The sequence below is a fragment of the Mercenaria mercenaria genome, chromosome 11 (genome assembly GCF_021730395.1).
Source record: "Mercenaria mercenaria strain notata chromosome 11, MADL_Memer_1, whole genome shotgun sequence".
In the NCBI taxonomy this organism is placed as follows: domain Eukaryota; kingdom Metazoa; phylum Mollusca; class Bivalvia; order Venerida; family Veneridae; genus Mercenaria; species Mercenaria mercenaria.
Window position 1 is genome coordinate 79227705 of NC_069371.1, and position 17779 is coordinate 79245483.

Genomic DNA, 17779 nt, shown 5'->3' on the forward strand with positions numbered 1-17779 from the left:
CTAATTGCATCAAAATTTGCACCATGATACTGATGCATGCTAATTGAGCATAGATTGATGGATGTGTTTGATTTTGAGTAGATTTGGTTCTTTATTTAGAACCAGGGAGGACTTGATTAGAATTGTGATTATCTTTATAACTGTGACTTGGTTTTTGACCAGAACTGGACTGCAGCACAAATCATAGAAAATTGGATAATATTGTTCAGAAAATTGGATTGGGCTGTGGCCGTAAGTGGAGATGTTGTCCATAGAGTACACTTAATAGGCCAGCGGAGCTTAAATCAATGTAATCAATAATGTTTTATGGAGAATAAGGTCAATAGCATAGCTTTAATTACCAAGTAAAAAACAACATTTCATTGAATATAGTACAAGTGATCATTGTGTGTACATTGTGAAAATGGTTGCAGTAGTACAAAGTCAGACTTCCTTTTGTAGTAATGGATCTAAATCGGCCGTTAACGTATGTTATATCGACCATTAATTAAAAGATAAATAGCCAAGCTCAGTATAAGTATGATAGCAGTATTTTCTAGGAACATTCTCTTGTGTTCAAATAATTTCTTCTCATGAAAATCAATACTAAATTTTATATTTACCGCCTCCAATGAAAGGAAATATAGATCCAGTGGAATCACATTTCAATATATAGTGATTGGAATTTTACTGTTAATGCAGAAAATTTCTGGAGTTATGTGTCAGAGGAGTAGTTTGGTAACAGTGGAACGATCAGGCTGTTATGAGTCAGAAACATCGTAGCCCTCGGCCTCTCCGAATTGGAGGTAGGAAAGGTGAGGGCCAGGAAGGTCAAGGTCGCAAAGCAAAGGAACCAAAGGATTGGTACCATTACTGCCTGTATAACTGTGGATATTTTCTCTGGCCAGTCTGTAAGTGTTTCAAGATGTTGTATGGTTATTTTACAGTGTTGTGTGTAGATAGATTTTCTTTAATATTTACATACTCCCTAAAGCCCATTTACTTAGCTCAATATGATGAGCACAGACCCACGGATTCTAGGGTCGTAAGTTTGATTCTCGGGCATGGCGTATGTTCTCTGTGACAATTTGATAAAAGATATTGTGTCTGAAATCATTCGTCCTCCACCTTTGATTTATACATGTGGGGAAGTTGGCAGTTTCTTGCGAAAGATAGGTTTGTACAAGTACAGAATCCAGGAACATTGGTTACTGGTTAGGTTAACTGCCAGCCGTTACATAACTGAAATACTGTTGAAAAACAGCATTATAAACCCAAAGCAAAAAAAAACAAATAATTTTTTTTGAGTTCATACGAAATGAACAACAGAATAGGATCGGCAAATCCATGAAGCGATTCATGTAATTTGCTGGACCTATACTGTCGTTCATTTCACATGAATTCCGAGAAAAAAATCATTTCATATATTTATATTATATTTCCTGTCCATTTGTAAACAATGTTATTTTATAAATTGAACATTTTGTTGCATTTAACATTAAAATCAGCTTCCCAGCTGTCCTGTTCACCAGACGGAACAACGGCAACGTCATCTAAGGAAGGTTCTCTCTGACTATATGCAGACGTCGACAAAACAGTGGCCCGTTGTCACTTAAAGAAGCATTGTCGTAACTTTGGCGCCTTTCCTTTTGCTGTTCATACAAAATGAACACCATAATTTTTATTGTAAAAGAATGGGGGCGAATGTAAATATTTCATGTTTCATGCAATGAGAGAAGAGACTTTCTTTTTATCAAAGTTGTCTGTTTATCTGTCAATCTTTCTTTCGTATTTTTTCCAGTTGGCTCATAGAAGGCCATAAGTTCTACCCAGGAAGGCTACCCAAGGCATTATTTTATCACAGAGGGGCACTTAGGTCTTTCTCCACTATGAAATGCAAGAATATGTTGCAATGTGACCTGTAATTGTGTCTGTGTGCACAGTCCCTACTTGATGTCTCCAGATAATGTTTGGGATATTTTTAGCAGAGTTACAGGCATAGAATGTAATATTAAGTTTTGTTCATTTCTGGACCCACCCCCCCACACCCCCTTACAGCCTTTCTCAGACTTGGCAGGAATAGTCAGGCAGTATGTATCAATTGTACAGGTATCATGATGTCAGCTAAATATGTAGACTAGTGCTAAGATTGTGAACCGCCTCGATAGCCTAGTGGTAGAGCGTATGCTTCGAGTACGGGAGGTCGTGAGTTTGATCCCTGGCCGTGTCGTACCAAAGATGTAAAAAATGGTACCAGTAGCTCCCTTGCTTGGGGCTCAACATTAAACAGGGAAACTGGCCTCTTCTCTCATACCCTCATGGTGATGGATTCCATCAGGAATGAGGTGTCGAGAGTGATTAATATAAGTTGTAAAACTTGCTTCACAATCAACCTAAAATAAATTAGTATAGACTAGTAAGATTGCCTTCCTATAAAGATTTTCTAACAGACAGATATTTGATACTGTAAAATACAAGTTATTGAATTTCATTGTTTCTGATATATCAACTTATTAATGGTTCATTTAGCGGAATTTTATGTTTCTAGGGCTAAATTATATTAAAGAAAGATCTTTTTATGTCTTTAAGTCAGGATATGGACAAAAGTTGGGTTTTAGATGAAAGACTAAACAAGTCTGGTGGCTTTGCCTTTAAGGGTTTTTAGACTTTGCACCACTTTACTCAAAAGTGTAATAAAAAGAGTAAATCATTCCAAACAAGTACAAACAATGATCTCAACACAAGCTGATCTGAGTGGTGTCAACGTATGCTGATCTTGATGGTCTCGACACAAGCATACTTTGATGACCTTAACACAAGCCAGCCTCTATGACCTCGACACAAGCAGATCTCTGCGGTCCCAACACAGACTAATCTCATTAATCTTAACACAAGTTGATCTCAGTGATATCCACACAAGCAGACTTTGATGATCTCTACACGAGCAGATCTCTATGATCTCTACAAAAGCTGATCTCTATGATCTCTACACAAGGTGATCTCCATGATCTCAACACAAACTCATCTTGATGCAAGCTGATCTCGAAAACTGACATTTATCATGTTTATAATACTGTTATAATGCCAAGTCATAAACAAGAATAACACAGGAGTCTAAAAGTTTTTCCCATTAAGTCTGACTATGCAGTTCTTCTTTTGTCTCTGATATTTCAGTATTCACAGTGATTGTCATTCTTCAGGTTTTGCTAGCAGCAATAAGGAAACCACCTGGGTTTTGCTGGTAACGTATTAATCACATTCAGTTGGAAATTATTTACATGTAACAGTAGACATTGTCTGAAGTTGTGATGCATTATAGTATGTATAAATGATAATAGTGTATGTTTATGTCTGGCCTCCAGATATCAACTTTAATTGTGTTTATTTGTGTTACAAGAGAGTCTGTCTCCAATATTTTCTGTCTTTGACATTCCATTGTGGTAGGTTTTTGATATTCCATTGTGATATCTCTTCGACATATTTGACAATCCATTGTGACAGCTAGGCCTTTGACATCCTATTGTGATAGGTCTTTGACCTATATAATGATAGGTCTTTGACATTTCATATTGAAAGATATTTGACATTTTATATTTAAAAGTCTCTGACAATCTGTTGTGACAGGTCTCGACACAAGCATACCTTGATGACCTTAACACAAGTCAGTCTCAATATCCTAGACACAAGCTGATCTCATTAATCTTAACACAAGTTGATCTCAGTGATTTCGACACAAGCAGACTTCGATGATCTCAACACAAGCAGATCTCTATGGTCCCAACACAGGCTAATCTCATTAATCTTAACAAAAGTTGATCTCAATGATTTCGACACAAGCAGAATTCAATGATCTCAACACAAGCAGATATTGATGGTCTCAAAACAGTCTTTTCACAAACTGATCTCAATGATCTTGACACAAGCTGATCTCCATGATCTCAACACAAACTCATTATCTCGAACACTGACATTTATAATACTGTTATAATGCCAAGTCATAAACAAGAATAATACAGGAGTCTAAAAGTTTCTCCCATTAAAGCCCTCTACAGACGGTAGGTTTTTGTTGTACAACACTAATTATCTCAAAGATGTACAATTTTGAAATTGTACATTTTTCACATACAGACAGTATTCCATTCTCATAAAAATCACAGAGATTTACCTAGTAAACATAGTGCATCAGGTACTGAAAAAATTAATAATAAAAATAATATTCACCTTTTTATGTTCCATAAATTTGATTACGTATGACACAAATGAGTCACGTCATGAGAAAACCAACATAGTGGCTTTGCGACCAGCATGGATGCAGACCAGCCTGTGCATCCATGCAGTCTGGTCATGATCAATGATGTTTGCTTTCAAACTCTATTACAATTAAAGAAACCGTTAGGGAACAGCATGGACCAGACTCGGAAACGCACTATGTTGGGTTTCTCATGGCGCGGCTCGAATCATTTAACTTTTCAGCGTCATCCTTTTTCTATTATGCATTAGAAGCCATTTTATATTAAGATTTGTGTTTATTTTTTGGGCAATTGTTTCTGGAATTTCATTCACTTGCCTCTTATCAACTAATTATTTACCAATTTGTTGCTTGTCAACGTGGGTGGTACGTAAGGCAAAACTTACGAAATAGAACATGTCCTAATCTGTAAGTCAAGACTTAAGATTTACGAAATCAAGGAATAGCATCGTACACACGGTAATATTTGGCTGTACATCTTGAATTTAATTGGTGTTGTACAACAAAAACTTACCGTCTGTAGAGGGCTTAAGACTGACTATGCAATTCTTCTTTTGTCTCTGATATTTCAGTATTCACAGTAATTCACAGTAATTGTCATTTTTCAGGTTTTGTTACCAGCAATTAGGAAACCACCTGGGTTTTGTGGGTAAATTAATCACATTCAGTTGGAACTTATTTACATATAACAGTAGACATTGTCTGAAGTTGTGATGCATTATAGTACAGTCTAACCTGTCTTAAGCAGCCAGCCAGGGGAAGCAGACAATTTGGCCGCTTAAGCCAGGTGACCGCTGATCGGAGGTGCAGCCAGTATATGTATTTTTCAGACTTCTGACCAGCTTAGCCTTTAGGCCAATTTCTTTTTCGGTTTTCCAGTATTATTTTACCAGGATACATCGACGTGCATTTGCCTTCGCAATATGAATGGTCTTCTTAGCAATCTAAAACTCTGGCGTTATCTTTTTTTTGCAACAAAAATTGTTATAGACAATTTTTCAATTTCAAAACAAGTTTGTTTTCAATTTTCGCCATTTTGGTAAGGGAAGCTACTCGCCGCACTTACTGTCTATGCTAAAATGTAAGATGCCGTTACTAAGTTTGGGTGGTTTATATTTCGTTCAAACATAATAAATTTCGTATAAATTTAAACGTATTTTGATGAAAGAAATATAAAAAATCACAAATATTATGCTACTTATTAGATATCAAGTATAGGAGTGATCGCCCTGACGTCACGCATCAGCACCTGTTTATCTGGTGGTGGGTAAAACAAAATAGTTTTACATCGTTTGTGTATGGGATCGGAATTTTCAATTTTTAACAACTTCTTCGTTCATTTATGGATTTTAAAAATTCAAAAAGTTTTGAAATGCTTACGATTTTCATATTTTCTTATTCAAATATCTTTTGAAAATGAATAACCGTTTTAAATGACATATGATTTTAATAGCGGCGTAGCGATGCTCCAAACTTTTAGAAATAACACTGTAAGTTAAGCGTTCATAATTAATCCATTTTATTTCGAAATAATGATTAAAAGTTATCAATAAATTGCTTGTTTTATATTCTTTCCATTGATCAAAAAATTATTGATATTATTTGTATTTTAAGAAAGTTTAAGCCGTTAGAAAAACATCACTGTTAACAAAAAAACATGGACGCTCGGCGTCTGCCCACCCGATCTTTGTCTTATCAGTTCTAAAAATAGAATATACAACAGATTTGTGTACAAACACGATCTCTCCTATTATCTTTAACCGAGATCAAACTGTGAACAACAAAATTGACTCGAGGTGACACGCTAATTGCCGATAATTACTGGTCACTTGATCGTAACAAAAAGGGAATAACACCTTTGGTTATCAGTTTTAATTGAGAAGCTCATGCCATTTTGTCGTTCTTGTGGTGAAGTCACACGAAACTTAGCAGTCACGTGTTTCTCAAAAATAGGGTATTTTCAGTGATTATCGCCTAAAAATAATTCGTTTCGGAAGAAACATGGCCGCTAAAAGGGGTCAAATACGGTGGTCGGGAGGCAATTTCGGTGGCCGCTGAATTAAGTGATGAAATAGAGGAAAATCTGTCGGGGGCATCAGAAAATGACCGCTAAACGGAGGTGACTGCTGATCGGAGGTGACCGTTAATGCAGGTTAGACTGTATGTATTAAATGATAATGGTGTATGTTTATGACCAGCCTCCGGATGTCAAATATAATTGTGTTTATTTGTGTTACAGCACAATCTGTCCAATATATTCTGTATTTGACATTCCATTGTGGTAGGTCTTTGATATTCAATTGTGATAATTATGTCTTTGACATATTTGACATTCCATTGTGACAGGCCTTTGACATCTGATTGTGATAAGCTCTTTGACATATATATATAATGATAAATATTTGACATTCCATAGTGGTAAGTCTTTGACATTTCATTGTGATAGGTATTTGACATTTTATATTGAAAAGTCTTTGACAGTCAGGTATTTTACATCCCATAGTTATAGATCTTTGACATTCCATTATGACAGCTCTTTGACTTTCCATTGGGATAGTTCTATGCCGTCCATATTGTGGTAGGTCTTTGATATTTCATTATAGCAGTTATTTGACATTCAACTGTGGTAGGTCTTTGATATTTCATTATAGCAGTTATTTGACATTCCACTGTGGTAGGACTTTGATATTTGATTGTAGCAGTTATTTGACATTCCACTGTGGTAGGACTTGACATCTCATTGTTTCAAGTCTTTGACATTCCATTGGACATAACTTTTAACATCATATTGTAACAGGTTGGTTATTTTGTCTTTGAATGGAAAGGTAAAGTTGTTCTAATGCTAATTTTGTCAGCTGGTCATCATAAATCATTCAGGGAAGTGAAGGAATTTTCAAAACCAGCTTAGCAATGAAAATGTTATGAATATTTTAATTTTTGATCAAAACAGAAGCCATTTTGTTTCCATGGCAACATAAAACAAAGTGATTGATTTTAGATATTTATTTGAACTATGTTTCCATAATTTCTCAGCTTTTCCAACTGGAACAAATGAAATTGTCATGCTTTACATCTGAAACTCAAGAAATTTAAAGTTTTTATCAATTTAAAATGTTATTTGCTGAATAAATCATTCAGTAGTGTGTAAACACACTAAAATAGCTGCCTCTGCAGTTAGCAATTTTCTTAAAGTTCAAAGCTACATCTTTTTAAATAGTGGTCCTTCTGTGCTATGAAAGGATTTTTTACCTTTCATTTCAATGTGATAAGAAATTCCATATCACATTATGAACAAGTATTTATCACTCATTGCTGCAGGTCTTTGATTGGTCCTTGACATTTCATTTTAATGTGACAAGCAATTAAATACCTCTAAAGATACTTTTTCACCTAATTGTGACATCCCATTGTGATAAGTCTTTGACACCCTATTGTGACAGGTCTTTGACATCCCATTGTGACAGGTCTTTGACATCCCATTGTGGCAAGTCTTGGACATTACATTGTGAAAAGTCTTTGACATTATATTGTGACAGGTCTTTGACATGACATTGTGAAATGTCTTTGACATGACATTGTGACACATCTTTTACATCACATTGTGACAGGTCTTTGACATCGCATTGTGACAGGTCTTTGATATTACATTGTGACAGATCTTTGACATTACATTATGACAGGTCTTTGACATTACATTGTGAAAAGTCTTTGACATGACATTGTGACAGGTCTTTGACATCCCATTGTGACAGGTCTTTGACATCCCAGAGAAATTAATGAAAAACCTTGATAGGAAAAGGGAAAACTTTGATGAGAAAAGGGAAAACTTGAAAGGAAAAGTTAAAACCTTGATAGGAAAAGGGAAAATCTTCATAAGAAAAGGGAAAAGCATGATAAGAAAATGGAAAACTTGTTAGGAAAAGGGAAAACCTTGATAGTAAAAGGGAAAACTTTGATAAGCAAAGGGAAAACCATGATAAGAAAATGGATAACTTGATAGGAAAAGGGAAAACTTTGACAAGAAAAGGGAAAACCTTGATACGAAAAGGGAAAGGGAAAACCTTGCTAAGAATATGGAAAAGCTTGATAGGGAAAGGCCGATGAAGCAGTATTAGAAAATGGAACACAGTGTCATTATTGAAAAACACAGTTTGTCTATTGAATGCTGATTTGTACAATAGATAGGTGGACATTTCTCTATAGCAAATTCAATAACACTAAATAAAGATTCAGTGTGCCTTATAGAATAAAAAAGGAGTGAAACAACAACATTTATATTAAGACAAACAATATTCCATTGATCACAAATTTTAAGTGTATAAAATTCAATTTCATATATCACAATTATTTGGCAGGCTTTCATATAACAGTCATCTTCAGTAATTTATACTGAAACACAATGTGATCAAACATTAATTTTACTCATTATCAAACATTTCTTGTCTTGCCAACCATATTTTCATTTGTTTTATCTGCTAAATTTCGATTTTTTTTTATCATATTAAAAGACAAAAATTAGTTGAGCATTAAATGGCTGTACAGTGATATTAATCATTCCTTAGATGATATTTTTGTTTGAGAAATTGAATCAGTATTTTCTACAATTAATTATTACATGTCTCAAATTTCAATTAAATTGCTTGTATCTAAACCAATATATTAGCATGCCTATAATGAGTTTAGACCCTCTCAGCTGCTGACTTTGCATCAATACAGAATCAATATATAACACTGCCGGCTGCTGTCTCTTCTGCTGTATCTAACAGAAACATTGCCTCCTAAATCACTTTGTTTAAGTGATGTTTCCTTAATTTCAGTCACTTAATATCACATTCAGTTTGACTTATAGCAGTGCAGTTGATGCTATGCTTTTAAAGATGTAGACTTATATAAATATTTGATTTTTAGCTTGAATATTTGAAGAATTGGTAGAACTATTGGTGTGTTGGCGTCTGTCTGCATCGGAGTCGTGATTTGGATATGTTTTTGTGTGTATGTTGGCATCTTGGTGACAACACTTGTATTTCACAATCAACTGACTTGCACTGCACAGGTTCCATAACTCTGTTTTGCTTTTTTACAAAATTTTGAGTCATTTTCGTCCAAGCAATTTATGTTAACTTGTTTTTGTATGTAAGCTGATATCTCAGTACCCACTAATTGGAATACTCACTTGTCCACTGTGATGAGCTGAATGAATTGTACAGGTTCCATAACTATTTTGCATTTTTAGCTCGACTATTCGAAGAATAAGTAGAGCTATCCTACTCACCACGGCGTCGGCGTCGGCGTCACACCCTGGTTAAGTTTTTCATACCAGTCCACATTTTGACAAAGTCTTTTGAGATAAAGCTTTGAAACTTTCAACACTTGTTTACCATCACCATGTCCAGTAATAGGCAAGAGTACATAACTCTGTCAAGCATTTTGACTGAATTATGGCCCCTTTTGACTTAGAAATCTTGGTTAAGTTTTTCGTACCAGTTCATATTTTGACAAAGTCTTTTGAGATAAAGCTTTGAAACTTTCAACACTTGTTTACCATCACCATGTCCAGTTGTAGGCAAGAGTACATAACTCCATCAAGCATTTTGGTTGAATTATGGCCCCTTTTTGTCTTAGAAATCTTGGTTAGGTTTTTCGTACCAGTCCACGTTTTGACAAAGTCTTTTGAGATAAAGCTTTGAAACTTTCAACACTTGTTTACCATCACAATGTCCAGTGGTAGGCAAGAGTACATAACTCCATCAAGCATTTTGACTGAATTATGGCCCCTTTTGACTTAGAAATCTTGGTTAAGTTTTTCGTACCAGTTTATATTTTGTGTAAAGTGTTTGACATATGGCTTTGAAACTTTTATATCTTGTTCAGTATAATAGTCTCTATCAATAGGCAAGAGTACGTAACTCTCTCATCTTTTTTGGCTGAATTATGGCCCTTTTTGAACTTGGAAAATCGGTTCTGTTTTGTAAATGTCCATGTTTTGTCAAGACTATTTGACATATGGCTTTTAAACTTTAAACACTTGTTTATCATTATGATTTCCATCTGTAGGCAAGAGTACATAACTCTGACAATTATTTTGACTGAATTATGGCCCTTTCTGGACTTTGAAATTTATTCAGTTTTTCTTACAAGTCAGCGTTTTGTCAAAACTTTTTGAACTGTGGCTTTGAAACTTTTAACACTAGTTTATCAACATGATTTCCATCTGTAGGCAAGAGTACATAACTCTGTCAACTATTTTGACTGAATTATGGCCCTTTTTGGACTTGGAAATTAGTTAAAATTTTCATATAAGTCCATGTTTTGCCTAACATATAACTTAACATATTTGCCATCATGGTCACACATTGCCATTTAGTGCAAGACTAATCGAAATCCACAAATACAGGAACATTTTTTTGTTTAGTCTGAAAATCTATGGAAATATTTAGACCCCATTCTTCAATCAATTCTTCGAATAGTCGAGCGCGCTGTCATCCGACAGCTCTTGTTATAAAATGTTACCGTTTTTTTGGCAAACGCTGTCTAAGAACGAAATTGTTACCTAGGCTGACCCGGCTATGCCATGTGACTGAAGTTTGCAAATCAGACTACTTGATAACCCATTATAGATTATTTATCAAAATAAAAGATCATGACCAGCAGATGACCCCTATTGATTTTAAGGTCAGTAGGTTTAAAGTCAAGTTCACAGTGACCTGGAACAGTTAAACAGTTTTAGGACAATAACTTGAGAACCCTTAGGCCTAGGATCACGAAACTTAATAGGGAGATTTGTCATGACCAGCAAATGACCCCTATTGATTTTAAGGTCTATAGGTCACAGTGACCCAGAACATTGTAACCGTTTCTGGGTGATAACTCAAGAACGCCTAGGTCTAGGATCATGAAATTTGATAGAGAGGTTGATCATGACCAGCAGATGACCACTATTAATTTTGAGATCAGTAGGTTAAAGGTTAAGGTCACAGTGACCAGGAACAGTTAAACCAATTCTGGACAATAACTTCAGAACCCTTCTGCCTAGGATCACAAAACTTGATCGGGAGTTTGGTTATGATCAGTAGATGACCTGTATTGATTTTGGGGTCAGTAGGTCAAAGGGGTCACAGTGACCCAGAACAGTTAAACAGTTTCCGGATGATAACTTGAGAACACTTAGGCCTAGGATTATGAAACTTATTAGGGAGGTTGGTCATGATCAGCAAATGACCTCGATTGATTTTAAGGTCAGTAGGTCAAAGGTCAAGGCCACAGTGACCCAGAACAGTGAAACCATTTCTAGGTAATAACTCCAGAATACCTAGGTCTAGGATCATGAAATTTGATAGAGAGGTTGATCATGACCAGCAGATGACCCCTAATAATTTTGAGATCAGTAGGTTAAAGGTCAAGTTCACAGTGACCTGGAACTGTTAAACCAATTTTGGATGATAACTTGAGAACCCTTTTGCCTAGGATTACAAAACTTGATAGGGAGGTTGGTTATGATCAGCAGATGACCGGTATTGATTTTGAAGTCAGTAGGTCAAAGGTCAAGGTCACAGTGACCCAGAGCAGTTAGTTTCCGGATGATAACTTGAGAACGCTTGGGCCTAGGATCACGAAATTTGATAGGGAGGTTGGTTATGATCAGCAGATGACCGGTATTGATTTTGAAGTCAGTAGGTCAAAGGTCAAGGTCACAGTGACCCAGAGCAGTTAGTTTCCGGATGATAACTTGAGAACGCTTGGGCCTAGGATCACGAAATTTGATAGGGAGGTTTGTCATGACCAGCATGATCCCTATTGATTTTGAGATCAAAGGCCGAGGTAACATTGACCCAGAACAGTACAACTTTTGTGTACAGTGACCAAATAATTTCTGTTCCTTGTACAATTACTGAATGCATCAAGGGGTGTTCTACGAGCTCTTATTTAAAGATATTTCTTGTTACTTTTATATTCATTCAATTTACTTTATTGAGTGGCAAGTCAGTTGAATAGTCGAGTGCTGCTGTCCTCTGACAGCTCTTGTTTTCTTTGCAATTTTACCATGAGTATTAGTGTATGAAGTGTACCATGCCTTCAGAATTTTTTTTTTATCGGATTCCATGTAACATCACCTTTTCCCATCTGAAAAGATACAATAAATATTTTACAAGATGAAATCAATATTACGACATACCAGAATATATTAAAGTATTCAAGACAAATACTACATCTAGAACAAATATAGGACTTTATAGAAAAAGACTGTGGTATAATGTAATATAAATATAACAATATACAACATAAATATTATTCATTGAATGTTGCAACGATTGACACGCCATATTCAATTCCTTTTTTTCTGAATATCTTTTTCTGCCAGGTTAATTCTGCTTCCTGTCAGTCAGGAAAAAAAATGGTAGTTTTCAAAATGGCATTATCACATTTATAGTCAAATAAACAGACTTAATATGGAATGAAAAACTACTTGAAGAGTGAAAAAAGTTATTACTGGAAACAGGGTTAAGAGTAGAAGAGTCTGATTGTGTTCTATAACAAGAACACAGTCATTTACAGTAAAACCCTAATGAAAAAAACGTCAGCCTGTTGTTGTGTAACCCTAATGAAACAAGAACACAGTATGTTACAGTGAAACTGTAATGAAAAAGATCACAGTCTGGTAAAGTTAAACCCCTTATGAAACAAGAAAACAGTCTGTTACAATGAAAACCTAAATCTATAGTCATGTAAGCCCAATGAAACGATGTCAGAGTCTGTTTTAAGTAGTAAAATCCTAATAAAACAAGAACACGTCTGATACAGTGAAACCCTAATGAAACGCGAGCACAGTCTGCTACAAGAACTGAAACCTTTTTACAAGTACTGAGGCCCTGATGAAGCTGTAACACAGTCTGTTACAAGTAATGAAACCCTAAAGAAGAAGACAGAATGGTTTTAATAATTTCCTGTTTTGTTTCAGCTCCCACACAGTCAATTGCCAATGGTGACAGGACAGATCACTCTGATGAAGGAAGTGGTGTAAGGGGAGCTTGTACAAGCACAAGAGAAAGGTCAAGGTCAGTTATTTTAAATCCTATTTGTTGAATTTGTAAATATTGTCAAAAAGTATAACAGCTACCAATTTCATTCTTTACACAATCTCTAAATACCACTATAGATAGATTCCTATTGCAATTGGCAGTCAGTCGTTCAAAGGTCAAGGTCACATGGACTCTTTTTATTTTTTAGCTCATCTTGTTGATCAAAGTTAGCAATGACTGTCAATGTGTGTGTGTCCTCAAAAGTTTTACTGTTTAACTGTCCAATAAGTATATTGCACAATAGCTCAGTCGGGTAGAATGCAGATACCAATAGCAAATCATCAAATGGTTTTGTATGAGTTTGAATCCTCATTATGATTTTTTTCATAATTTGAGCCGTGCCATGGGAAAACCAACATAGTGGCTTTGCGACCAGCATGGATCCAGACTAGCCTGTGCATCCGCGCAGTCTGGTCAGGATCCATGCTGTTCGCATTCAAAGCCTATTACAATTAGAGAAACAGTTAGTGAACAGCATGGATCCTGACCAGACTGCGTGGATGCGCAGGCTGGTCAGGATCCATGCTGGTCGCAAAGCCACTATGTTGGTTTTCTCATGGCGCGGCTCATTTCTTTTTTTTTTTTTGTTTTGTTTTTCCTATCCGTTTTTAATTCTGTTCTCTTTTTGATGGTTTCTATGTGCATAATTTTATGTCTTTTTAAAACATGTTCGTTATTCGCTTTCTATTTATGTGTTTAGCACATGCGTTTTACTAATATCACAGAACTTTTCTCAGCTGCCATATCGGCCACAGATATTTTTTTGTCATTGTGTCATAGTGAAAAAGAAGGAATCTTTTTATGCAAAAATAAAAAGAAAATTAACTGCAAAGAGTTTTGAACCCACAGCAAAAGATCTGATAAACATAATCAGTGTGCTTTACCACTGAGCTGATTTGTAATTGGTATGCAAGCAAGATATATTTACATTTTCACCAGTTACAAAACTGTTGAATTCCCTATGCTATGTTTGTAAACATCACGTTATCTTTGGGGCACATAATATATTTTGCATCTACTTATAAATTATAGCCTTGTTTTGGAGCATTCTTCCGAAAAAATCTGAAAATGCGCGACAGGTTCGTAAGCAGTAGGAAAACATACTTTCGGTTTGAAATAGGCAGAAGGCTTTTGTTTATTTGTTGGTTATTTTTGAACATATTCATGACCATTTGGATCTGATGCAGTGGGTCATATTTTGAGTAAATGTGAAGTCTCAGCTACAAATAATAATTATAATACTCATTCGGGCATTAGTAGTGGACCTTTAAGCTGACAAGCAGATACTATTCAAACTTAGGTAATAGTCACAGATCTTTCTGTCTGGGTTTTGTTGAACATTTGAATAAATTGCTAGTTGATTTAGCTTTTAATACAAAAAGCTTATGTAACTGTGGTGGATTGGTAAAATAGGGATGTCCAAACAGTACCTTGATCTGTAGTGTTCTGTTTATCTTGAGTAGATTTTGTCAGGGGCCTCAGTGGCCGAGTGGTTAAGGTCACTGACTTCAAGTGACTTGCCCTCACCGATATGGGTTAGAGCCTCACTTGGGGCGTTGAATTTTTCATATGAGGAAGCCATCCAACTGGCTTACGGAAAGTTGGTGGTTCTACCCAGGTGCCCGCATGTGATGAGATAATGCATGGAGGAGCATCTGGGGTCTGCTTCCACCATCATAGCTGGAAAGTTGCCATATGACCTATAATTATGTCGGTTTTACATTAAACCCAACAAAACAAAACAAACTTTTAGCGTATACATATACCTGTTTTAAGAGTTATATCTGCTAAAATTGTCATAGTTTTAGATAAATAAAACTGAAAACTTGCTTGAAACAGTGAAATTTTTGATGTATGGAAGGTCAAAGTACCACCATTACATCATTTCTGACATCACAACTAAAGCAAATAGTCCCAACATTGTCTGATGGATTTTAATACAGGATTTTATATTTGTTAGTGAAAAACATGCAGACAGAAAATTCGTAGGTGTCTTATAAAGGTCAAATACTAGAGCCGGATCACTGCTTAACCCTTACCCTGCTAAATTTATATAATGAACTTGTCAATCTTTCAATTTGGACAGTACCATTAACTGTTAAAAGGGGCGCTTACCAAAAAAATGATGACTGAATGGCGAACAGTGCAGATCTTGATCAGACTGCACGGATGTTATTATTATTATTATTATTTACCAGATATTTATAGCGCTCTTTTCATCTATAAAATAAACGTTCAAAAGCCCTGTACAAACTACATATCACAGAATGATATGGACATAATACAACACAAAAAATATATCAACAATAAAAGGTATTTAGCCCGAATCAGGTTTTACTCTACATTTTAATTGTACTATATATTTTAAAGAACAGTAAACAACAGTAAATAATTTCCGTTGCAAAGTCATATAACAGCTTGTTTTCCAGTGCAAAGTTAGTTTCAATAGACCTTGAAGAAAAAGTGTGTTTTTAATGATCTTTTGGAAAGCATCTAAGCTTTTAGCATCCCTAATGGTAGCCGGAAGAGCATTCCATAACTTCGGTGCAACTGATGAAAAACTACGCTCACCGTACCTCACAGTTTTGCTTTTTGGAACAACTAGTTGTTTTGAGTTGTTCTTGGATCTCAAATTTCTTGCTGGCTGATAGAACTGTTCTAGCAAGTCTTTAACATAGATCGGGCTGATCATGATCTACACTGGTCGCAAAGGCAAAATCAGTGTCAAGCATGATAAGGAAAATATTATCCCATAATTAGTCCCCTACCAGTTGAAAACCAGTTTCGGGGACTATAGGAATGCGCTTTTCCGTCCATCCATCATTCTGTCATTCCGTCTGTCTTTCCGAGCTCACATTTGCATACTTAGGTGGCTATAGGAACAATAGGTAACTGTACTTTTTCTTTGATGTCATTCATTCCGTAAGGCTTTTATGTGGCTATTTTTCTCTTACGTGGCTAAAAGAACAATAGAGAGAACAAAAGAGTAGCCACATAAGTATCCATAAGTAGGAACGTCCGTCCGTCCATCCTTCCGTCCATCCGCAATTTCGTGTCCGGTCCATAACTCTGTCATCCATGAAGGGATTTTAATATTACTTGGCACAAATGTTCCCCATGATGAGACGACGTGTCATGCACAAAACCCGGCCCCCTAGCTTAAAGGTCAAGGTCACAATTTGAGGTCAAAGGTCAACAGGGCTTTTTTCCTGTCCGGTCCATAACTCTGCCATTCATGAAGGGATTTTAATATTACTTGGCACAAATGTACCTCATAATAAGACGATGTGTCATGCACAACTTTCAGACCCCTAGCTCAAAGGTCAAGGTCACACTTTGCAGTCAAATGTTAACATGGCATGAGCAGGGTCTGTTTCCTGTCCGGTCCATAACTCTGTCATCCATAAAGGGATTTTAATATTGCTTGGCACAAATGTTCCACATGATGAGACGATGTGTCATGCGCAAAACCCGGACCACTAACTGAAAGGTCAAGGTCACAATTTGAGGTCGAAGGTCAACAGAGCTTTTTTCCTGTCTGGTCCATAACTCTGTCATCCATGAAGTGATTTTAATATTACTTGGCACAAATGTACCTCATAATAAGACGATGTGTCTTGCACAACTTTCAGAGCCCTAGCTCAAAGGTCAAGGTCACACTTGGCAGTCAAATGTTAACATGGCTTGAACAGTGTCTGTTTCGTGTTTGGACCATAACTCTGCCATCCATGAAGGTATTTTAATATTACTTGGCACAAATGTTCCCCATGATGAGATGACATGTCATGCGCAAAACCCTGTCCCCTAGCTCAAAGGTCAAGGTCACAATTGGAGGACAAAGGTCAATAGGTTTTTTTTTCTGTCCGGTCCAGAACTCTGACATCCATCAAGGGATTCTAATATTACTTGGCATAAATGTTCCCCATGATGAAACGACGTGTCATGCACAACACCCAGAACCCTAGCTTAAAGGTCAAGGTCACATTTGGAGATCAAAGGTTAATGGGACATTTTTCCTGTCCGGTGTATAACTTTGTCATGCAAAAAGGATTTGAATATTACTTGGCACAAATGTTCATCACTATGAGAGGGAGTGTCATGCACAAGAACCTGGTCCCTAGGTCAAAGGTCAAGGTGAAACACAGATGCCAAAGGTCAGATACAAGAATGACTTTGTCTGGAGCATTTCTTCTTTATGCATGGAGGGATTTTGATGTAACTTGGCACAGATGTTCACCACCATGAGGCACTCTTGTTTTTTAGAATTATTTCCCTTTGTTTTACTATAAATAGCTTATATTGTAACTTACTTATTACAGGCCACAGGGAAAAATCGAGACCAGTTTTCTATGGTACAACGTGCATGTTACATCCAATTTTTAGGTGTATTTTGACCTATCTTTACCTGGTAGAGAGTTTTTTGTGGACTTATATGGATTTTTTTTTTTATTATAAATAACGTTACCTGTTTGAT

At 36.1% G+C, this 17779-nt stretch overlaps 1 protein-coding gene across 4 annotated transcripts in view; it reads left to right on the top strand.

Annotated features, from left to right (window-relative positions):
* LOC123531178 (SRC kinase signaling inhibitor 1-like) overlaps nucleotides 1-17779 on the top strand; it is a 199806-nt gene that overhangs the window by 58907 nt on the left and 123120 nt on the right. For 3 of the 4 annotated variants that reach the window (XM_053517845.1, XM_053517844.1, XM_053517847.1), the window contains one exon: nucleotides 13185-13281. In XM_053517845.1, the coding sequence (XP_053373820.1) occupies nucleotides 13185-13281 (97 nt within the window). Of the gene's footprint in view, nucleotides 1-652; nucleotides 891-13184; nucleotides 13282-17779 lie in introns of those variants that run through there. The other variant, XM_053517846.1, reaches the window with a different exon arrangement.